At 50.8% G+C, this 19,761-nt stretch overlaps 1 protein-coding gene across 1 annotated transcript in view; it reads right to left on the bottom strand.

Moving 5' to 3' along the window:
• The window catches only part of ALDH6A1 (aldehyde dehydrogenase 6 family member A1), a 164,376-nt gene that overhangs the window by 71,281 nt on the left and 73,334 nt on the right, over nt 1–19,761 (bottom strand). The window contains exons 8-9 of the mRNA XM_069637641.1: nt 18,268–18,457; nt 17,518–17,699 (exon numbers count right to left, since the gene is read on the bottom strand). Of these exons, the coding sequence (XP_069493742.1) occupies nt 17,518–17,699; nt 18,268–18,457 (372 nt within the window). The remainder of the gene's footprint in view (nt 1–17,517; nt 17,700–18,267; nt 18,458–19,761) is intronic.

The raw sequence follows: 19,761 nt of genomic DNA, 5'->3' as shown, positions 1-19,761 counted from the left end.
GCCACAAATTACAGCCCGTCTCTGCATGAACCATGACAGAAATCGCACAGTCCTGCTCTCAGACACCAGGACCGGTACTGTACTTTCTAGACCTTTGAAAAGCTCCAAACGCTCATGGCCAGGGAGCGCAAGGTGGCCCACGTCAGACCTTGCTGGTGAGGGTAGGCCTCAGGGCGATGCCACGTGCAGGTGCCCACATCTCTGGCTGGTGAACGCAACGATAAAGGAGGACCTGGTGGACGTCCACGTCACCCAGCAGCGCCGGAAGGGGGAGGAGGGCAGTGGCACGGGACCGAGAGAGAGAGAGTTGGCCTATATAAACAAACAAAAACCTCAGAAGGCAACAGGAAAGATGGCAGCGCTGTACCCACTCCTGAAGAGCAAGTCCATGCCCCTCCGGACAAAGATCAACGTCTACAAGGCGATCATCAGACCAACCCTGACTTATGCCTCCCCAGCATGGATGACCTGCCATGAGCGACACCAGAAGAGTCTTCAGATAGTCCAGAACAAGGCCCTGCGGATATCGTCTGGAGCTCCAATCTTCACAAGGACAGCAGACCTTCACAGAGACCTGGACATCGAGATGTTGGATGAACACCTAGCGAAGCTGAGTAAGAACTTCTGCCAAGAACTGGATCAGAACCCGAACCCTCTGATCAGAAGACTCACTGCCACCACTGCAAACCCCTTCGACCGCTACCCGCGGCCCATCACTGCGAAGACCCTGTGAAACCAGCCCTACTGTGACAAGACCACACAGACCAAGAAGAATACAAACCCACGACTACACACTCAACCTGAGAAGATGGAGTATAGGCTCAAGCCTCGGTATCCAAAAATCACCGCTGATGGATAAAAATCTATCAGCAAGAAGAACAAGCGCGTTGCTGCCTTGGTCTGTCCCTTGCCCTTCTTCCCGTCAGAGTGAAATTCGTGGAGCTGCAGTTCCAGGAAGGAGAAGTCGCCTGGGGTCCCTGTGGCAGGAGTAGCAGTGTGCGGGAGGAAAATATTGCGATTGCCGGTGAAAGCGTTCCAGAAGGAGGGATGTGCTCACTGGAGTTAAAGGGGTTCGTGGTTCGATTGTTTCGAGAGAAGGAGCGTTGTTGGCGTCGTGTTTGGAATTGAAGGCGATTATGACAGGGAGGGGAGTTTAATGTATCAGGGCGAAAAAGGGCCATTAATGTGTGGGCACGCGTGGCGGAGCAAATCGTTTACCTGCACTTCACTGGAAGTGGCGTTGTGGGAATTCAGTTCGCATTGTTGCTTTGCATCAAGCATCGAGGCCGCAGGCGCCGGAAAAAGTGGTCTAGGCGTACATCGGAGAAACTGGGCCCTCTGCTGTGCTCCCTGCTCGAGTGGAAATGGTGGTATTCCAATTCAGGGAGGAAGGAGCTGCCAGTGTTCCTAGGGCAGAAGAAAGGTTCGGTTTATGATAGTAAAGCTGGTTTATTAGCAACGGTTGGAGGTTAGGCATGTAGTGCGCGTCTGGCCATTTGCGGGGGGAATATAATGTGTGCCGCATCGGGTCGTGTTGTAAGGTCGGGAAGGCACGCAAGGTCATCGGTCGCAGCAATGGGAGTAGTTTTGCAGGTTCAATATGTACAGGGCGCGGGGTGGTATTATAGTAAAGATGTTAGTGTCGGCGGCATTGTAATTAGTTGGGGAATATGGCGCGGCAGGAAGCAGGAGAGAGGTGCGGTGAAATCGCGAGAAATTGGCAAAGGGAACTGTTTTGCAGGGCATTATGGGCACTGTGGTTCGCGGTCGGTATCGAGCCGTGGCTCTAGTGCTTACGCTCTTAACTCCTTGACTGTATGCAAATAAACCTTGCTGTGGCATTGCGATTTCCATCTTGAAAACTTGTCTGGTCTCTTTATTCTGGGAAATTCATCCGGGGGTGGGCGAGGGGCGTAGGTATGAATGTGACAAACGAAATGGGGTGTTTGGTGGGGGAGGGGCAGCAATGGGATGCCCCCGCTATGGGGGCAGACACGCCGTGGTCCCAACCTCTACAATCTATGTTTTCCAAACTGGGTCTCACAATTATTGTAGGTCTCAATAATAAACACGGAAAAAAGATCTCGCTAAAGCTCAAATCGTACCATTCTTTCTATGCAGTTACTGTTAGAACACTAAATTCCCTGACATCACAGGCGTGCCTCTAAACTTGCCAACTATATGGTGCTCATTTGGCACAAGGGACGTTTACACATCGGCTGCAATATCAGGCGTGTGTAAACGACTCGCGCTGAATGGCCAGCGCCGAATTGGCTTGCGCACCACTCCGACTGCACCAAAAGGGGCTGTGTGGCCAAAGTGGTTTGCCAAATCGCCCAGTGCCAAAATGTGGCGTACCAGATCCACAATCCTCCGAAATATTTATTATTCAGTTATGCACAATATTAATCACTGGTCGATTTCATTTTTTAGCGTGTGTTTGAGGCCTAGAATAAATACTGTATTTTTATACATTCCTCTCTAAATTGAATTATTGTGTGCTTCACTTTGTGGACTCATTATGGACCCATGACCCCACCAACACTCCTGAGAATAGCCTCGCCTGCCCTCCATTGCTACCTTGATTGGGTTTTGGCTTCCTCTCAAGAGTTCACCATGTTCACTATAAGTAGGATTGCCTCTGTCCATCTAGACAATCAGCGATGGCCGCTCCAAGTAATGACAGAAGTTGACCCTTGTGGCAGAAACAAAGAAACTGGTCCCGTTAGGGCCCCCCCCTCTTCATGTAGGAGAGTTGCAATTGCAGGCAAGTGCTTCTTGTTTTACAAGAGGCTCTGCACAGTCCCAAGGCTCAACCCGGGGTGATGCCCAATGCAACGAAGTAGCTCAGTAAGAAGCTGGTCAGCCCACGAAATGGTTCAGAGATGCTTCCAAGGGCAGAGTCCTCCACCAGGGGTTTCGGGTTGACGCTCAGATGAAAGCTTTGCAAGGGAGGAGCAGGGCGTTGCCGGGACAACCGAAGAAATAAGTGCTGCATGGCTTCAAATGGCGAGTTCCAGGTCTTCAGCAGGATGCCGCCACTCTATGTTGGGGTCTTAGCTGCAGGAGTTCCCCTTTTATACAGGATTTGAGCTGGAATCGCCACCAAGTCCACCCAATAGTAAGGATATCCACCTTGCAAACTGGCAGGGGCGTTCCAATCTGGGACAGCCTTTAGCCAACACATCTGCCCAGCATCGGACACTCTGGCATGGATGTAATCTGGGACTAAACAGTCCCAGGTCACACATCCGGCTTACAATATATGACAAATCCAGCCCAGGGAGGGCAGGAAGAAGGCCCAGCTAATAGAAGGCCAAAGAGCAGGCAAAAATCTTGCAGAAAGCCCTTTTAGAGATTATGGCAGTCTAGTGCCATTAGGCAGACTCTCCAGTTTATAGCAATTTTGCGATCCCGCAAAATGCTGCGAAAACTGCCCTTTTGTGCAAAAATAGCAACATTTTTATTTTTTTTACACAAGAAATGAAATGCGCCAACACATCTCATCACTTGTGCCCCAAAAAAGTGCAGCCCAATCCACAAGGGACACATGAATGGGCACATTTTATATGAGCGCCGATTCTGATGGCCTTTTTCACCTCCTTGATCAAATAAGGAACAAGTTACTTACAGGTAACTGTTCTCCAGCATGGGTCTGGCATGGATTCACATGCTCATGAATATTCCCCGTCGTCAGGCTGGGAATCCTCGGTAAAGAAAAAACCAGTATCAGTTTCGTTTCTGATCTGTCTTTCGTAGTAATAACCAATCACTGGTCTCTGCGTCATACTGACCACAGCCAATGACTGCCCTCTACCTAAGCACCGCCTCTGGCAGCTATCTTCAGATTTGGAAGCACGTGAAGTGGCAGTATGACCAAGTGAAGAGCCGCAGAGGGGTAGGCGGGAGGGTTCGCATGTGAATCCATGCCAGACCCATGCTGAAGAACAACAGTTACAGGTAAGTAACTTGTTCCTTCTCCAGCATGGGGTCTGGCATGGATTCACATGCTCATGAATAAAGAATACATAGCAGTACACACATGCACAACCACGGGAGGTGGCAAAGGCTCAACATTAAGCATTGCATCAAACTCAACATTAAGCATCTTACCTCCCCACCAGGCTCACCTCAGGCGAACAGGTTGCGCAGCACTGCTTGGCCGACCCTGGACTCCTCCCTGGAATCCCGATCGACGCAGTAGAACTTCGTGAAGGTGTGCGTCGACCTCCACGTAGCAGCCCTGCATATGTCCAGCAGGGGAACACCAGAAAGGAACGCCGTGGTAGCTGCGATCGCTCTGGTGGAATGGGCTCTCGGACGGCCAGGTAGCGGTCGGTTTGCCAACCGATGACAGTACATGATACAGCCGGAGAGCCATCTGGAAATGGAAGCCTTCGAGAGAGCCTTCCCCTGATTGACAGGTCCAAAGTTCACAAAGAGTTGTGACGTCTTCCGAAAACAGTTTGTGCGGTCCACGTAGAACTTCAGCGCTCTAGCCACATCCAGCGAGTGCAAAGTTCTCTCAGCCGGCGACGAAGGCGACGGGAAGAATACAGGCAACACCAAGGGTTCGTTGAGGTGGAAGTCCGACGGTACCTTGGGCATGAAGGAGTGGTGCGTCCTGAGCACTACCCTCGTGTCGTGAAAAGTCAAGTACGGGGCCTTGCAGGAAAGGGCCTGGATCTCTCCCACCCGTCGTGCGGAGGTGATGGCCACAAGAAACGCTGTTTTCCACGACAGAAACTTCAACGGGGCCGAGTGCAGAGGCTCGAACGGAGGTCCCATGAGCTTGGTCAGCACCACGTTGAGCTCCCACGCCGGGGCTGGAGCCTTCACCGGCGGGAACGATCTGAACAGTCCCTTCATGAACTCTTTCACCAGACGATGAGACCACAAGGACGTCCGCCCCGTGGTTCTGGTGTATCGGGAGATCGCAGCAAGATGAATCTTGATGGACGCGTGTGCCAGTCCAGCTTTGGCCAGCGTCAGCAGGTACGGCAGTACTTGGGGAGCCGTAATCCGTAGAGGGTTAATCTTCTGTGCGTGGCAGCAGACAGAGAACCTCTTCCATTTGTGTCCGTAGCATTTAAGAGTCGAGGACGCCCTGGCCTTTGCAAGAACCTCTCTGCAGTCGGCCAGTATGTCGTATCCTCCAAACTCTAGCGCTGCAGGAGCCAGGCCTGCAAGTTCAGCGATTTCGGGTCGTGGTGGAGGATGGCGCCTCCTTCCCTGGAGAGCAGATCCGCGTCCACCGGCAGCTTGATTGGCGGGGACGCTGACAAGTCCAGAAGGTCCGGGAACCATATCTGCCTCGGCCACGCAGGTGCGACGAGGATCATCCTGCACCGTGACCTCTTGAGCTGGTTGACGAGCCGGATTAGCAGTGGCAAAGGAGGGAACGCGTAGAGGAACAGGCCCTCCCAGGGGAACGAGAAAGCATCGCCCATGCTCCTCGCCTGGGGAAACCTGCTGGTGAATCTCCGGCACTTGGAGTTCGTCGCGAACAGGTCGATCTGGGGTGTGCCCCACCGTCGGAAGAGGCGATCCACTAGATCCTGCCGTAGTTCCCACTCGTGGCACGAGCACAGCTCCCTGCTGAGTGAGTCGGCGATTGTGTTTTTTATCCCTGCCAGATGAAACGGCACCAGAAACATCCCTTGGGCGACTGCCCAATGCCACAGGTCCTGCGCCTCCTTGGACAGTGCTGGGGACCTGGTTCCGCCCTGTTTCCTGATGTAAAACATTGTGGTGGTGTTGTCGGTGAAGATCCTCACCACCTTGCCCTTGAGGGACGGAAGGAAGGACCGGAGGGCCCAAAACACTGCACGAAGCTCCAGGACGTTGATATGTAAGGATTTCTCCGTCGGGAGCCAAAGGCCTCTTGCGTGCAGATTTTCGGTGTGCGCTCCCCACCCTTCCAGGAAGGCATCCGTGGTCACTGTCTCCTGGTGGGCTGGGGTCTGGAAGTCCATGCCCGCCGTCAGATGCGCGCGGGTGCCCCACCACCGGATCGCTCGTCGGAAACTCTCGTCGAGTGTGATCCTTTCCTCGAAGCTGCCCGTCGTTTGGATCCAGCGCGCGTCCAGGAACTCCTGCAACGGGCGCATCCAGAGCCTGCACATGGGAATGAGGTAGATGCAGGAAGACATCATTCCGAGGAGGGACTTGATGGACCTCACCTTGGCCGCGTCGGTCACCAACATCCGCTGCACCTTGCCCAGGATGGTCCTGGTCCTCTCCTCCGACGGGGAGGCCAGAAGGGACACTGTGTTGAGCCTCGCTCCCAGAAACAGAGCGTCTTGCGCGGGTACCAGGTGGGATTTGGCGTAGTTCACGGAGAATCCCAGGTCCGTGAGAAGTTGGACGGTCCTTGCTGTGTGAACCACGGCGAGCTCCCTTGTCTTGGCTCGGATGAGCCAGTCGTCCAGGTAGGGGTAGACGTGGATCCCTTCGCGGCGCAGCTGCGCCGCCACCGGTGCGAGGCACTTGGTGAACACCCTGGGTGCCGACCGTAGTCCGAAGGGGAGGGCTTTGAACTGGTAATGACGCCCTTGGACCACAAACCTGAGGAATTTTCGGTGCCCCTTCAGGATGGGAATATGGAAGTAGGCATCCTCCAAATCCAACGACGACAGGAAGTCTCCTTCCTCCAGCTGACCCAGGACGTGCTGGAGGGTGACCATCCGGAACTTTTGCGCCTTGATGAACTTGTTCAGACGTCGCAGGTCCAGGATGGGGCGCCATCCCCCCCGTCTTCTTCTTCACGAGGAAGTATCTCGAGTAAACTCCGGAGCCCCGAAGCCGCTTTGGGACGAGTTCGATGGCGCCCTTCCTGAGCATCGCCTTTACCTCCAGGAGAAGTTGAGGGATGTGAAGTTCTTTCCTGGCCACGGTGGGGGGGGGGGGTGGGGGGGGGACGCGCGGACACTTTCTTTGAAACTCGAGCGCGTGGCCCCGGGCCAAGGCGTCCAGCACCCAACGGTCGGTGGAGATGGACTCCCACACGCTGACGAAGCTCGCCAGCCGGCCTCCCACCGGGGTGCTTCGGTGGGGGCCCGACCCCACGGCCGGTTCAATCCTGCTTCGACGAGGCTTTGCCGCCTTGTCCTTGGCGACGACGGCGGGGTCCGCCAGACTTGCCTCGTCCTCTGTAGGCCTCCTGACGGTAGGAGGAGAAACCGCCGCCGGAACCTTTGGAGGCGTCCTTGCCTCCGCTGCTCCGAAAGGGCATCCGTCGTTGTTGCAGAACTCCAAGGGCCCGGGCCGTCTCGGTGTCCGCTTTAATGGCCTGAAGGGAATCGTCCACTGTTTTCCCAAACAGGTTGTTCCCATCGAAGGGCATGTCCAGGACTCTGGTCTGAACGTCTTGACGGAAGTCCGTAGCCTTGAGCCATCCACGCCGCCTAAGGCAAACGCCGTTGCCCAACTGGCGGAACCCAGTGTCGGCGATGTCCGTCGCAACGGTAATGGCGTGGTCCGAAGCCACCTCACCTTCCTGCAGGATCTCCAGGGCCCCTGCCGTCTTGTCGTCCGGTAAGAAGTCCAGCAGGGGAGCCAGTTTGTACCAGAGCTCCCTGTCGTATCGGGCCACGATAGCCAAGGCGTTGGCAGCTTTAATCGTCGTCGCTGCAGACGAGATGACTCTGCGTCCCATTTCTTTCCCTCGCCGTCCGGTGGGGAAGTCGATGTGGAGGCCGCACCCCCCCCCCCCCGCTTTTTTCCTGGCCGCCGCGGAGACGACGGAGTCCGGGGTAGGCTGCGCCCGGAGGCACAGGGGGGCCGTGTCCGGGACCCAGTACTTTTTCTTGTACCGGTCTCTTCTAGCTGGCGTCGTGGAAGGGTTCTTGAGGAGGGTGAGGCCCTCATTCCAAATGTCGTCCAATAGAGACACTGCGAGGACCGTCTTCCTCTTGGCCTCGCGCCGCTGATAAAGGAAACCTTCCTTCTTCTTCTCCTCAGGGCAGAGTTGGAAAAGCTCGGATGCCCTGGCGATCATGGAGTGGAACGATCCAATCTTGTCGGGCGGAGAAGCCCTGGTGGGAGGCGACGACGGTACATCCTCGTCGTATACCTCGTCGTCCGTACCCGTCGCTGCCGTGTCAGTCCCCGTATCATCCCCTTGGGTGGACGGGGAGGAGGGCTGGAAGGGGCGCACGGCTGAAAAGGAGGAGGAGGGTGGATCCTTCTTTTCTTGGTAGGGGGAACCCCAGAAGGTCCCGGTTCTGGGTCCCCCGACGGGAGAGGTTCCGTCAGCAACGGTAGTCTCGTCCTTATCTCTGAGCATAAGGACTGTATAGCCAACAAAATGGCCGCCGAGCTGTCTCGCGGCGCTGGCAGAGGGGAATCCGACGGGCGATCAGGGGCCCCGTCGGTACCCTCGACGATGTCGTCGTCGCCTGCGTCGGGATCCATCCAGACGGGCCGGTCTTCTTCCACGCCGAGGCCGTGGCTTAAGACTTCGACCAGCTCCTCCTCCGAGGTTGAGGCCGAATCTACGACGACGCCCTGCCCCCCCCTTTTTCTTCCCCACGGGGGATTTCACGGGGGTCCTATCGATGGGCACAAAAGAGGACTCCCTCCGAGGTGGCAGGGAGACTGAGCCCCGAGGTCGCCACCACTGGTGTAGCCTCCACAGGCTGAGCCAGGGCCGCCACGACAGACTCGATAGAGGGCTTGGCCGGATGGATTAAGGCCTTCACCACCTTAGGTGCGCTCACCGCCTTATCCTTGAGGGAGGGGGGGGGGAAAGTGCCTCGCTCCCCCTCCGCCTTCGAGCTCGACCGGGGCCTCTCCAGGAGCCTCGCCGGGTGCTCGGCCTTCCTCTTACCCGACCCAGAGCGTTGGCTCGTTGTTGATGGTGCCAGGGAGGGTGCGCCCAGCCTGGCGCCCGTAGAGCCCGACCGTTCGGCGCTCCCGGTGCCAGCGGACTCGCGGTGCTTGGCCTTATGTTGGACCCCCGTCGCCGGGGCGTCCTCAAAGGTCTTAGAAGACCGCTCGGATTTCTTCCTCTTCTTCTCGCCGGACGGGCTCTTCCCTTCCAGCCAGTTGGCGAGACGTTGATGGCGGTCCTTCATAGTCCGCTCCGACATGTTGCCGCAAAACGCACAGTCCTTCTCCACGTGAGTCTTGTCCTCATGTAGGCAGTAAAGACAAAAAGAGTGTTCGTCCTCCTTGAAGACGTTCTGCAGCTGGCATCCAGGGCAGACCCTGAACAGCTTTCCGGGCGTCGAGCTTCCCTTCTCCTGGGCCATGACCGGGCCTGAGAAACTTCTGGAGTCCTCCAAAAGCGTAGCTCGACGAAATCTTCACCCTTGAGGGGCGCAGACGAATCCGACACGGGTCCCCGTTGATCAGATGGAGTCGGTGGAGTTTGAGGCTCTTTTGACCGAAAAAACGAAGTTTTTGGGAAAAAAACGTGAAAATAAATAGCACTAACGCTCGAGAGCAATAGCACGAGGATCCCAACACATGAACGTGCGGTAAAAATCTGAAGATGGCTGCCAGAGGCGGTGCTTAGGTAGAGGGCAGTCATTGGCTGTGGTCAGTATGACGCAGAGACCAGTGATTGGTTATTACTACGAAAGACAGATCAGAAACGAAACTGATACTGGTTTTTTCTTTACCGAGGATTCCCAGCCTGACGACGGGGAATATTCATGAGCATGTGAATCCATGCCAGACCCCATGCTGGAGAAAGTGGCGTTTGTCAATTTAAAAGCGCATCCCTCATTTCCAAGCAAGATGCACTTTTAAATGTGCAGAAATTGTAGGCAAGCGCACGGGATGTGGGGCTCCCCTGTCATGCATTTCTTTTAAGGTATGAACCGCTGCTGTGTCGCTTGCATTTCTGTTCCTCAGACAGGTTAAAAATGCATTTTTTGGGTCCCATTTTACAGAGGCACGCACCTGGAGGGCCTGTCCCTGTGAAAGGCGCTGGGAGCTTGCAGAACACTGTCGGGAGAGCGATTCTATTCAAAGTACTGCCCATTTTGATGACCAAAAAAAAAAAAAAAAAAAAAAAAAAAAAAAAAAAAAAAAAAAAAAAATCGATTGAATGTTACTATTTGACCCATTTCGTCCAGTACTATTCGATTGATTTTTATAAATACTGAACATGTGTTGCGGGGATATCACCCGCTCCCCATGTTCAGTATTTTTGGTCTAGGGTGGTTGCAGAAGTGTTTTCCCCTTTTTCCTCAAAATTGGAGGCGGGGACAGAAAAAAAAGAAAACAAAAAAGGGACCCTGCGGAGTCGGATCCGACTTGCGTTGGGACGGATCTGGAACCGCAGGGGAAGCAGCAGCTACCAAGCAGTTAAGTAGGGGAGGGGGTGGGGTGGTGGTGATAGGTACATTTTGGGTTGTTTGGCTGAAGTGCAAATCAATTCGCAGCAAAATTGACTACGGTCAATTCCGCCGCAAATAATTATACTTCGGTCAAACAACCCAGAACACCATTCAAGGCAGCTGGCCAGCGTACAATTTGCGCTACAGCTCAAGCCTGTGGAAATGCGCCAGTCACCTTTGAGAATAAGGTGACCTACTCATTTCCAAAAATGGGTTGTCTAAAAATAGCATATCTTCTGTTCTTTTTTTAACTGCCCCATTTTTTGAGGAACTGGGTCAAAATCTACATTTAAAAAAAAATGGTTACACTACGAGAGGGCGAGTGATGGGTGAGATGTGAAGTGATAGGCAAGAAAGCAGAGGGAGAGTAGCGGGTCAGGGGAGGAAGCGCTGCACAAGAGAGCAGAGGAAGCAGTGATGTGGTGGCCCAGAAATCTGAGAGCGAGCATAGGTACAGAAAGTAGAGGGAGCGTGTGGTCAGTGAGCCAGAAAGCAGAGAGGAAGCGATTGGCCAGAAAGAGGCAGTGAGCTGCAGATTGGGAAAAAGGATGAGGGAAGAGTGCGATAGAATGGGAGAAAGGATGCAAGATGCAGAAGCAGCACAAAAGAATGAGGGACTGTATATTGCGGGAGGAATTGTAGAGTGTAAAGGTGTGAGTTGGGAGTATGATTTGGAGTGTGGCAGGGGCTGAGCAGTGCAAATTGTGACTTGGCAGTGTGACATAGCACGTGAGTATCTGTATGACAGAGTGAGAGGTTAAGGAATGCAAGTTGTGGTGGTGAGAGGTGTGTGGGTGTTTGGGGGTTTGGAGAACATAGAAGGGGAATATTTTCAGCATTACAACTGATAATGATCAATTTAGTTAATTCTATTAAATGGGCATGAACATTAAACCAGAAATGTAGCCAAATCAAACACTGTTCTTCCAAGCAAGAGACCTCTGGGACTCTTCCTATTAAATTAATACAAAAGATACATAACGATACCCTGGCTCTCTTATAGCCTTGCACTCTGCCTATTTCCTGCAATGTGGCAATCTTACACCCTCCAGTTAATACAAAATGTCCCGCAAAAAATAAAGGTTTGTGCCGCAAAATTTGCCATTTCATGCCGCAAAATCCTGGAAGGTCTGATACAAGCTCCTCTGGAGATGCCTACATAGCGAGATTTCTCCATTATAGGGTGTGTTTAATATATATTCACCAAGTTCATCTCGAAGATACACGTCTTGTAAGAGAACAACGTCCACCTTCCTTTTACCCATTAAGATTTTCCTCTTCAAGGGACTTTTGGCTCCCTTAATATTCCAGCTTAATATTTGTACAGTTTGCAACAGACTTTTCATCTCATTTTACATTATGTTTCTCTAATATCTATTGACAATTGTTTGTGTGTGGTTGCCTATGTTTCAGGGGGGTGAAGGATCAGGCGCCATCATTTATTGGGGGCCGGGGGGAGGAGGGGGGGGGGGGGGGGGGAAGGTTGGTAATTTGGGATTCATGGCTGATCGAATCATAATCTGCATCTTTTGTAAGGTGTCCTGTGTTAAGAGTCATGAATCCTCTAAACTATGACATCTCCAAAGATAGGCAAGTCAAAGATCTATTACTGGTAGGAGTGTGGTTACAGACTTTAACCCACATCTCAGTCAATGCTACGCCACAAGGCTATTTATTTCCCCACTTGGTTGTGCCTACCCTAGCTCATGTATGAGATCCCAAAGTGATCAGGCAAGTCTAGAACCTGGGCCAGTACACCAGGGGTAATCAGCATTTTTGGATCAACACCGACAGTGCCTCACAAACTGGTGATCCTTGGCAGGAGGAAGGTCTGTGTCTTCAACCTCATTCATGTGTCGGGGTTGGATGGCACGCAGGCCCTCCCCATGAGCATTCAGCCAAAATGAATATCTCCAGAACCGGACAAGGAAGGCTCTGTGTGGTTGACCCAACTTTGGTTTAGGAGCAAGGGAGTGGTGCGCTCTTTGAATTTCCATTAATTTGACAGGTTAAGGAGCCTAGGAAGGGTATTTTGCAGGAATTAAATGTATTTCTTTTTCCATACCTTTAGGGATCCATGTGATCCCAATTATGTTCGATCTTGAAAGGTTTTCTTTCTCGGCTATCCTCCTGTTGGCAGAAACAAACTGTAAGGTTATTCCAGCTCACACCTGTTGCTGTTCCTCTCTGCGCACTTGGTGATGCTATGCCTTGTGGCGTTTGGATAGCGTTAGCGCCTATGGTCATAGGGCATTCCCAGCAGCTTCTCCCAGTTCAGCATTCCCTCCCTGTGGGAGACACCATGACCAGCACAGAGTGCTCAAGTGGGGTACCAGTGTCTTGGTTCCCTGGATGCACTCTCGATTTGGCTTGTTCCATTGCCACAGGCGATGCCAAGAGCGAGGCTGAACCTCATACCAGTGTCTTGATTTTGTGTCACAATCCTCTCATGCGTCAGGAGACACTGTTGGTTAGGCCTTTGTTCCTCTTCTGCTAGTTTCCTTCCCTTCCGCTAACCTCGCTGCTATCCATCCCCCCCCCCCCTTCACGCTCATTTATCTGTGCCCTCTTTCTGGTTTGTGCTTCTTACCCCCGCTTTCTTGACTTGTTTGGCAATCGAAGTATCAGCAACATCTAGTCATCCATGTACAGTGCTTCTACTGACCCAGAGAGATATTGGGGGGGGGGGGGGGGGGGGTAGTCCGGAGGGGAAGCACCCATTTCCGTTGGGTTGGCCATGCCTTTTCTTTAGATCAACAAACAGAGCAGAGGCTGCAGTGCGGTGTTCCTGCTGTCACGGAAGGAGGGTCATACTAGGCCCCCTTCAGTTTTGAAGCAGGAGTTCATTCCAAAGCGGAGCAGCAGCTGGAGCCGGCTGTTCCATGCTGTACCTCGCTGGAGTCTGGAACTTGTGGTAGTAGGATAGTGAGTAGAATTCCTTTGTGTGCGAAATTCTGTCAACCTGCGAGTCGCCCAGCACTTTTTGCTAGACTCTTTTTCCACATTCTCAGGCTATTACTCTATTTGGGAACCTTTTGTATCTCTTTTGGAGTTTCGAATTCCTCCAACTTTATCAACTTTATGCCATCTGTAATTTCTTATTGCAGCACACCGCACTTTCTGTGCAGTTGCTGGGAAGCTCCTTGAGCTTTCCTTTACTTTTCTATGATAACATTTTGTTATCCGGCCAGGGGGATCCTCTTCACCTCAACCTCCATTTTGTCGAATAAGCACATCCCACCTTACGTGGAGTCCTGACGGGGACACAATGTATCCCTTTTCTACATATCCTGTAACTTTCTAGTTACAGTGGAAGTTATCCAAGTGGCTGGAGGCAGTGGATATTTTTCTACCAACTTTTGTGAACTTGTATTGCAGAACGTCTTTGCAGCTGCAACAGGGAACACAGGGTACACCATTCCCTTAAAAAGGTGGTTGTACTTCCTCGCCCTCTCTTGATGACTCTTCCTTCGTGAGGCTTCTACTGCCTAGTTGGGATTGTGCAGGGGGAGGGAGGTGGAGGGGGGGTGGGGGTGGAGTTTCTCTGGAAAGCCTGCAAAGGCCAGGAAGTGGTAGAAAAGACCAAAACTCCACTAGTCTTTGTTGTTGAGTGTTCCTCTTGGAACCAGTTCCAACTGAGTCTGGCGTCCTACTGGATAGCTCACCTCCCATATTGGATTACAATGCTTGTGGTACGATTGGTGGGTTTAGCCAGTTCTTCAACATAAAAAGGTGAGGGTCTTGGAAGTAAACCCCAGTCGACCACTGGACTGAAGATCCGAAGCAGACTAAGGACGGCTGCAGTCACTTCCAGCGACCGCCAGTGCCAGTTGAGTAACCACTGTATTCTGACAAACCTCTGGACGACAAGGAAGATCCGAAAAGGACGACCTCCTCCCCTAGACTGGTGGGATCAATCAGTCCCAGGACAAGCTACATTTTGAGCCATCCCTGGAAGAACTGCGAACCCCGACGGCCTGCAATTCAAGAGTACCAAGGTCAGCCTCATCTGCAAATTGGATCCTGCTCCTGAAAGCCCCTTCAACCGAGACGAGGCCTGAGGAAAGGGCACAAACTCACCGATCTGCATCCAGAGCCTGTGAGGGTGTAAACACACCTGTGCTGTGAAAATCCACTGCTGGGCGTCCTACTCAAGAGCATCCGGCTGCTCCCTGCAAAGGACCTTCTTCAGCCTTCCAGGCCAACAAAACGTGAACCAGAAACTACTATCGCCTCACCTGGTGGCCCTACCTGCATATTCTCCACTGAAAAAGATACTGTGACAAGCCTTGGTCCTTACCTTGGTCTTGCTGTGTAATGTAGTGCATTGGGAGGGCTGCAGTTAAGTTGTTACCTACACCCATCCTCAGGGCACCCTTGCTCTCCTTGGGGTGAGCAGCCCATTAGGCTTATTTGTCTAAAACTATTGTACTCCCCCCCCCCCCCCCCCTCCAAAAAAAGAGGACTTTATAGAACTTTGCTCTATCTACTACTCACCCGTTACCTTCCTCCTCAATCCTGGTCACTGGACCTCCAGTGTCCCCTTGACTGTGTAAAGCACCTAGTATAGGGATAGACTTCTGAAGCTTGATTAAGCAGAGGTTAATTTACCAAAGTGATATAAAAGTTTGCTCAACTGTTTACGAGAAATTTAACATTGCTTTTATCCCATTTTGATTTAAAGGATACAACATTTTATTCTACTGTTATTTCAATGTGAATAGTCCTTACCTTGCTGAACAGCCTTAACATTAGTGTAAGAAAAGTTATTTGTATATAAACTACTAGTGTGTCAGTGTTTCTTTGAACCACCTTGTATGCTCCGAGTCGTGTGCCTACCTACACCCCTCTTCCCTCCTCGGCTAAGTCTGGCTGCTCAGCCATGGTTACCAAACCTATTGGGCCATTCAGACCAAATCTAAGATTTTAAAACATGTACTTCGAAGAGTGAGTCTTCGCTAGTCCTACCATAGGTGGACTTTTGTAAAACTTCCCAAAAAGATAGCTCAAGAGCAGAGAATCAGAATCGACTAAAACTACAAGGGACAGCCTCGGGTCAGTTTAGGTAACGACTCTCCCTCTAAGTTGCACCAGCTGTATGTGTTCTTGCAAGCCTTGAAGGTGAGTGGCCTTTTAATTTATCCTTAATTAACATATGCTTGAATAGATCTCATGAATTTTGCAGCTGTAGTTGGATATACACCCAAATAAACATTGGAAACACTGAAATCGCTGGAAGGCACTAGGAGATGCTTGGTGACCTATGACATTTAGCCGCTTATGGGAGATTTTAAATTTAGCCATGATTGATCGAATGACTAACCCAAGATTTAAATGGATTTTCCAGGCTTACTAACTGAATTATTTTAGGTGACCTATGGCTGCATTTCTTTTCTTACCATAATAGGAGATATTGTACATTATTTCTGAGTTATCAAATATGATCCGTATTCAAGTCTGGACCGCAGGAGATTTTTATATATAGAACCTTTGATAGTTTTTCCTTTGTGGCGCTTTACCAATCCCGCAATCCAAAAAGCATCTCAGAAGTGCCCCCAACCTGATAGTACGACCAATACAAATAATTATTTAGCAACTGATAGCACCTAGTAATGGGGCTAGGTATTACTCAAATTGGCCTTTCTACAATTTACTTTTGTCCTAATTGACCCAAGTATAATAATAAGCACCACACACCGTGGGTAATAAGCAGCGCTCAGATACCTGAGGGTTCGTAGCGCTATATAAATGCCAAATTATTATTATAATGGTCCCAATTGACCTTCTGCACAATTGGCCTTTATATTATTTTTATACATGTATTGGGTTGGTTTTGGATTACAAATGATATAAGGGGATTGGCTAGGCGGTTGCAGTTTTTTTTTTAATTGGGTAGGGGTTTGCGGGTAGTTTCCCCCCCACATATGTCCCAATTGACCTTTTAAATTATGTCAATTCTCCAGAGGTCAATTGTGAAAAAGTCAATTAGTATACAACCATGGGGGTAGTGTAGCAGACTTTGGTTGCCCACGTATACCAGTTGCGCGTTTCCCGCTAAAGCTGTGTATAGGGGGGGCGCTGGGGGGTGCATCAACAGTTTGTAATAATGTTGAAAAGGAAAGCTACTAAACATCACCCTCAAAAAGGCTGTGCCCAAAAAGACACAAACTTGGGACAGTGGATATTAAACCATGACAAGTAGTGGCAAAGCTTGAGGCCCAAATCTCTGCTGTGGAGACTGCTTCTGATCACTTGGTCATGAAGGACTAATCATAAATAACTTAACTATCATGGGGTTTTATCTTCATGTGCCCTATACCAAAGGACCCACTTATTAGATGCAATACTTTCCACAGCATTCTGCTCAGTCTATAGGCGGGGTTGAGCTTTGGAAAGTTTCTTTGGTATGCGAGGGAGGACCGCAAAGCAGTTGTGGACTGGTAGGACAATATGTCCTGGAAACCGCATGTGGCCACAATCGCTATACCTAGGGAGTGTGGGTTCTGGGAGAACTGCTGCATATTTCTTTCAGGAACCATGCCACAAGATGGACCAGGTGCAGAGGAGAGGCTCTGGGAAACCCCCACTTGCCCCACTTAGGTGCTTTCAGTGTGGCTGGACATTCCTGGTCCACTGAGCATAAGAGGAGGCTTTTCCCATGCGAGCTAGAGGGAGGCTTGGTTGTATGACTAACACTGCTTAGAACTCTCCCAATACCGTCTAGTGAGGATACCTCAGGGGAAACGCACTCGCCTTGGAAGCAAGATTATGTGGAGCAACAGGTTCGATACCTGGGTCCGTGCTTATAAACCTCTGAGTATTAAGCGCATTATAAATAACCAATTATAAAATATAGCCCAGCATCTTACTGTACATTTCTTGTTGGAATTTCACTCTGGAGTTGAAGATCCTCATATAGATCTTGCCTCACAGATCTGAGAGCCAGAACCACTTCATGGTGCATGGCTCCTTGCTGCTCTAGATCTTAAGATGGGCAGCTTTTTAGTGTAATGAGTTGGATCAACTGAAGCAAACCAAGATTACACTTCCCGAACGTACACAATTGTTATTAAATGCCAGGTACTGGAAGCACATTTAATAAGCCACCTTTGCACCCCAAAATGGAAGCCTCTCCCACATACATGGAAGAAAGTCTCACTCAAGTCACCTGCACTTTAGCCAAGATGGTGGGGCCAACAAAGTTTCCATTTTCATATCCCTTGACTTTGACATTGCGACCATCCAGCAGTAGATTAGCTCCTTCTTTCACACCACTTTCAATCAGACTGCAGACCCGGTCCCGTGCACTGGAACTGATCAATGGCCCCAAGTCAGCACCAGGTTGGTCTCCTGATAAATAAATACACAATTTTCGATTAGGCTTAAGGAATGAAATGAATGATCACTAGAATTTACTGAATATATTTTCATGAAATGTATGGCTATGCCTCTTGATCATTGCTACCACTGCAATCATACCCACCCTGATCTCACATGACCCATCAATGCCCACCTTCAGAATGCCCAAAAGTCCAACACTTACACCTTGACAGCAATAAACTATTTGTTGACGACATTCTATCTCAAATGCCTATCTTCCCTGCAAAGATCCTCAGCTGCCCCCTTGCGCCTTCCTCTCCCAAGTAAATCTATCTCTTGCTTTGTGCTTCTATCGTGTCAGTCACCCCTTCTCTCCTCCAATCATCAGAACTGTACGCATAGCACACAGGTAGAAACATCCAGCCAGTCACAGCAAACACCTCACATGTCCAAAGTAGCAAACCTAGTCTGGAGACAAACCTTGTATAAACTCATTCACAGATGTCGGTCTTCTCAAAGACTGACAGGAAGGCAGGCCTGCACTTGTGTACAGAAACACTCAAATGGTTACTTCAACATAACCCTACAGGATTCTCACCAGCATTCACACGCAGCTTCTTGGATCTTTCAACCAGTTCTGGGAGCCATTCTCTAGCTTTCCCGACCAGGACAGCAGTGGACAGAGCCATGCATCGCTGCCCAGCTGCCCCGAAAGCCGCTCCAACCAGCTGGTTCAGGGTGTTTTCTTTATTGGCATCCGGCATCACTACACCATGGTTCTTGGCCCCCTGAAATGAAAAGACCAGTTTAATTCAGACTAGTGAGACTACCCACACAACAGAAATGGTGACACTGAAGCTTTGCTACTAGCACATACTGCAACTACACCCAAGGCTTAGTGACACACACACACACACACACACACACCACACTTTGTGTCTATGATAAATCTTTTTGCTTTGACTTGGTAATTGTTTAACCCTGTCACTAGGTGAGTGGGAATATTTCTCCCCCCCCCCCCCCTCACCTAGTGTTACTCTTTATGGGTGACCTTTTTAGGTCACCCAATGGTGTGCGTTGGGTGGACTGACTAATGTACCATGGTAGCACACAGCCTTTTAATGCAGTGGCTTCCTTTTAATTCTCTTAGGTGAACCACTGTTCCCAAGAAGGAATTGATTTAAAGGGATTTATGTGAAGTACTGGAGGGAAGGGGGGAGGGAATACAATGCATCCCCTTTCTTACCTGGTAACATTTTTGTTAAAAGTTTACTTGCATGGCTGGTGGCAGTGGTTTTACCTTCGTGACTTTAGTCTCATTACTCGCAGGCTGGTAAATCAGCCTCTAATGCTGAGAAGTGCCACCATTGTGCTAGAATGGTGGGCTCCTTTGCCATTTCACGTTCGCGGATTGTCCGAGGTGTTCCCCTGCCATTCTAGGTGGCAACAACCTCAGTGGAAGTTTTGCCTCAGGCGGGAATCCTTTGTATTCCACGCCCAGGCTCCAGAATGTCTGAGAAGGCAGGAAGCAAAGGAGGAGTCCAAAGTCTGCTGCCGTTTGTCCTTCACCTTGCCTGAAAGGAATTGTGACCCATTGGAGGAGGAGGGGGTGGGGTTGGGGGGGGGGGGGATGACTATCCGGATTGGACAGCCACACCACCCGTTTCTGTAACTGCAGGGAGAGATTGCAGAAGTGCTGTTCCTGATCAACTCAGATCCTGGAAGCTGCCGACAAGTCGACCACTGGCACTGAATCCAAAGAGGAAGTTTAAGGAAAGACATCTGTAGTGATTTGCAGCGATCTGAGAGCCTGCTGTGTAACCGGAGCCTTCTTTTCAATCGGCCTCGGGGTCCTGAATGCAATGACTCCTACCCAGAGGCTGGTGATATCCACTAATCTCAGGAAGACCTGCATTTTGAGGTGTTGATACAGACCCTGGGGGCGGGCCAGCGATGGAGGATCACACGAGTAGGAGGTACCTAGGAAGTGGGAATAGGATGCCTGAGGGTTAGACACGGTATCCCCTTTATCCATCATCCTACTCACCCTCAGCTTTTACAGGATATTACCATTTCTGTTCCGTTTCCCCCC

Source organism: Ambystoma mexicanum, chromosome 14, assembly GCF_040938575.1.
Source record: "Ambystoma mexicanum isolate Mex_15411 chromosome 14, UKY_AmexF1_1, whole genome shotgun sequence".
Taxonomy (NCBI): domain Eukaryota; kingdom Metazoa; phylum Chordata; class Amphibia; order Caudata; family Ambystomatidae; genus Ambystoma; species Ambystoma mexicanum.
The sequence above is the reverse complement of the archived record's forward strand: the minus strand, read 5'-3'. Positions and strand labels throughout refer to the sequence as shown.